At 40.3% G+C, this 3353-nt stretch overlaps 1 protein-coding gene across 1 annotated transcript; it reads left to right on the top strand.

The window, feature by feature from the left end:
* The first annotated feature begins 954 nt into the window (after positions 1-954).
* On the top strand, positions 955-2630 carry LOC115998860 (pectate lyase-like). The gene has a single exon (XM_031238523.1). It carries the CDS (start codon positions 1099-1101, stop codon positions 2458-2460), a length of 1362 nt encoding a protein of 453 aa, XP_031094383.1. The 5' UTR covers positions 955-1098; the 3' UTR covers positions 2461-2630.
* Positions 2631-3353: the final 723 nt, after the last annotated feature.

Below are 3353 nucleotides of genomic sequence, written 5' to 3'. Positions count from 1 at the left end.
TATAACTTATTTTAAGCTACTAATAAGTTATAAGCTTTGTTTGATACTGTTCTCAAAATAAGCTAGTAGCTTAAAATAAGAGCTTATTTTGAAACGCTACTGTAGGTAACTTTTCAAAAATAAGCTAGTAGCTTATTAACTTTTTTTTCATCTTTATCCTTATTTTAAATAAATGACATCTTTTAGCCCTCCCAATTAAAATTCTTTTGGCCTTTTCTCTTCAATATGTTTGTTGTAAATTCAATTTGAAATTTGTTTTGAACATTAATTTTTGTATGAACTAATTTTATGAACTATAAACATTTTGTTTTACTTTATATATTTTCAAATATAATATATGTTCTTACTTTATATTTTATTAAAATATACTAGTTTCATTAGTTTATATTTTAATATGTAAACAAACCTATTTAAATTTAAAACTATTTAAAATTTATGAAGATGTCTTTTTTAGTCTTTTTTTACATTCATCAACTTATCAAAAAACTAATTTATCAAACACTTTTAAGCATAACAGCTAACTTAACAGCTCTTTAGATTTCAGCTACTAACTTATAGCTTTTCAGCTTTCAACTACTTTTCAGCTTCCAGCTACCTTTTCAGCTAGGTTTGTCAAACATAGCCCATATATATTTTGATTGAGTCACTTTTAAAATTTTCAAACCAAAATATATACATAAATAATAAAAAATAAAATAAAATATTAGTGGTGTTAATTATATTGACTCATTGAAAATAACATATATAACTCTGTCACCGGTAAATCGGTAATATCCATATCTAATTTCTTGTTACACAGTAACTATTATTATGGTGGTGGTTAATGAAACCAACGGATGTGAAGGCATTAGGCACCCTAGCAATAAAAAAACAGTCAGTATTTGACATAGAGGAATCCTATTTTGGTGGGTTATCACATGAGTAATGCTAATAATAATGCCTAACATGGAAGATGGAAGATATACGAGTTTGGGTTGGGCATGGTCTAGCATCACTAGGCCATTGCCTATGCCGCTTTATTATTAGTTTTCCGATCAAAACTTTCACCCCATAAAAAATTAAAAAAAAAAAAAAAAATTGGAAGAGACGTATATCAAGATGAATTGGTGGATTGTGGTGATGTTGTATGCATTGGCGGCTGCCATCCCCGTGGTGATGGGCCAGATGGAGGACATCAACAACACGGACATCTATTGGGTGACGCGCAAGGAGGAAGCTATGCGATATGCGAAGAGAGCCTATAATCCGAATCCCGAATTGGTTACCCGTCAATTGACCCAACACATCAGTAAGATGATGAATGAAACAAGGATATTGGAGGACGAGGACGATGATGAATTGGTGGATGAACACAACAGTACGAGGAGGAGCCTGGGATCCAAGAAGTACAAGGGTCCATGCAAGGCCACAAACCCTATTGACCGTTGCTGGAGGTGCGACCGCAACTGGGCTAAACACCGAAAGAGGCTGGCAAGCTGCGCTCTAGGCTTCGGCGCCGGAACAACCGGAGGAAAGAAAGGACGGTTCTACGTGGTGACGGACCCGTCCGACAAAGACGTGCAGGAGCCGAAGCCGGGAACCCTCCGCCACGCGGTGATCCAGACCGGCCCGCTGTGGATCACGTTCGCCAAAAGCATGACCATAAGGCTGAAGAACGAACTGCTAGTGACGAGCGACAAGACCATCGACGGGCGCGGCGCGCATGTCCGCATCACCAGTGGTGCGGGCATGACGTTGCAGTTCGTTAAGAACATCATCATAACCAACTTAAAAATCAAGAACATAAAACCCACCTCGGGGGGCATCGTTAGAGACTCCGTATCTCACAAAGGCCTCCGGACCTTCGATGAAGGAGATGGCATCACCATCTTCGGATCCTCCCACGTTTGGATCGACCATGTGTCCATGTCCAAGTGCGATGACGGAATCATCGACGCGGTTCAGGGCTCCACGGCAGTAACCATCTCCAACTGCCACTTCACCGACCACCACAAGGTGTTACTCTTCGGGGCAAACAACTGGGACCCAGTGGACAAGATCATGCAAATAACAGTAGCCTTCAACCACTTCGGGAAACGGCTGGAGCAGAGGATGCCGCGGTGCAGGTGGGGGATGTTCCACATAGTCAACAACGATTACACGTACTGGGAGATGTACGCAGTTGGGGGGTCAGCGGGGTCCACCATCATTAGCCAGGGGAACCGCTACATCGCCCCGCCGAATATGCATTTCAAGGAGGTAACCCACAGGGACTGGCCCGACGATTCCTGGAAGAAATGGACGTGGGTGTCGGATGCGGATGTGTTCATGAACGGCGCTTTCTTTAGGGCGTCGGGAGATAAGAAAGGCGCTCAAAAGTACGGCCACCTCGACCTCGTCAATCCACTACCTGGGAAAGCTGTCGGCAAAATCACTAAGTTCTCTGGTATTCTTCCATGCAAGATTGGGAAACCGTGCTGAAAACATATGTATGCATGCATGTAACAGTAGTCGTCGTTGTTGAATCCATCGTTACTATATATATATATATAGTTCGATGGGTGATGGGGATTCAAATAAATGTTTTTATTTTGTTTTTTCTGAGAATAATTAATAATAATTTATCTTGGCTGTGCCTGTGTGATTAAAAACATTAGTAGTACAGTTATCCTTTAATTTGTACTAAAATTTGGGACATACATAATACAATCCAAGTAACATATTAAATTATAAAGTGTAATGATGGTCCTCACCCCTATACAATAATTTTCTAACTTAGCTACAGTGTATTATATTATTATTATTATCATTATTAAATTGAATTTTGGTTTTTTTTTTTAAAGAAAATTGAATTTTAATCCTCTAACAAGTAACAAAGTATGATATAAACTCATGACAGATTACATTAAAAAAAAAAGTATGGGCTAGTTGTGGCACGCGAGGGAGGAGTTACTCTCCCTCTAACTCTACCGACACTGGTGGCATGAGTTAAGTCTAAGAGGAAGGTCTCCTTGCACTACGAGGGACAAGTGGTCGTGTGTTACCCATTCGATTCGTTGTTGGGCTCCCAGTGTGGCTAGATAATCAACAACTTTGTCCTCTGTTCTCGAAAAAATCCTTTGATAGAAATCCTCCCGTCCAACTTGAATCCAGTTGATGGGTATTTCAACATCTCGAAGTTTCAACTATTGGTGGCTCTCCCAAATCTGTCTTACCCGAAAAACTTTTCGGCCAATCTCCATTCGCGTCTCTATACCACCAAATCCTGCCCTCCTTGTGAAGTATTTGACGCTCCCATCCATGTTAATAAGGCAACTTTCATGTTCTCTTCTCGGATACAGGCGCGACAAATCTCTTCCTCTGCTTGATCCACA

This window comes from Ipomoea triloba, chromosome 1 (genome assembly GCF_003576645.1).
Source record: "Ipomoea triloba cultivar NCNSP0323 chromosome 1, ASM357664v1".
Lineage (NCBI taxonomy): Eukaryota > Viridiplantae > Streptophyta > Magnoliopsida > Solanales > Convolvulaceae > Ipomoea > Ipomoea triloba.
This window is presented reverse-complemented; position numbering and strand designations above follow the sequence as displayed.

Excerpts from the sequence above, each read along its gene's own strand:
- LOC115998860 (XM_031238523.1), top strand. The coding sequence starts at position 1,099 with ATGAATTGGTGGATTGTGGTGATGTTGTATGCATTGGCGGCTGCCATC.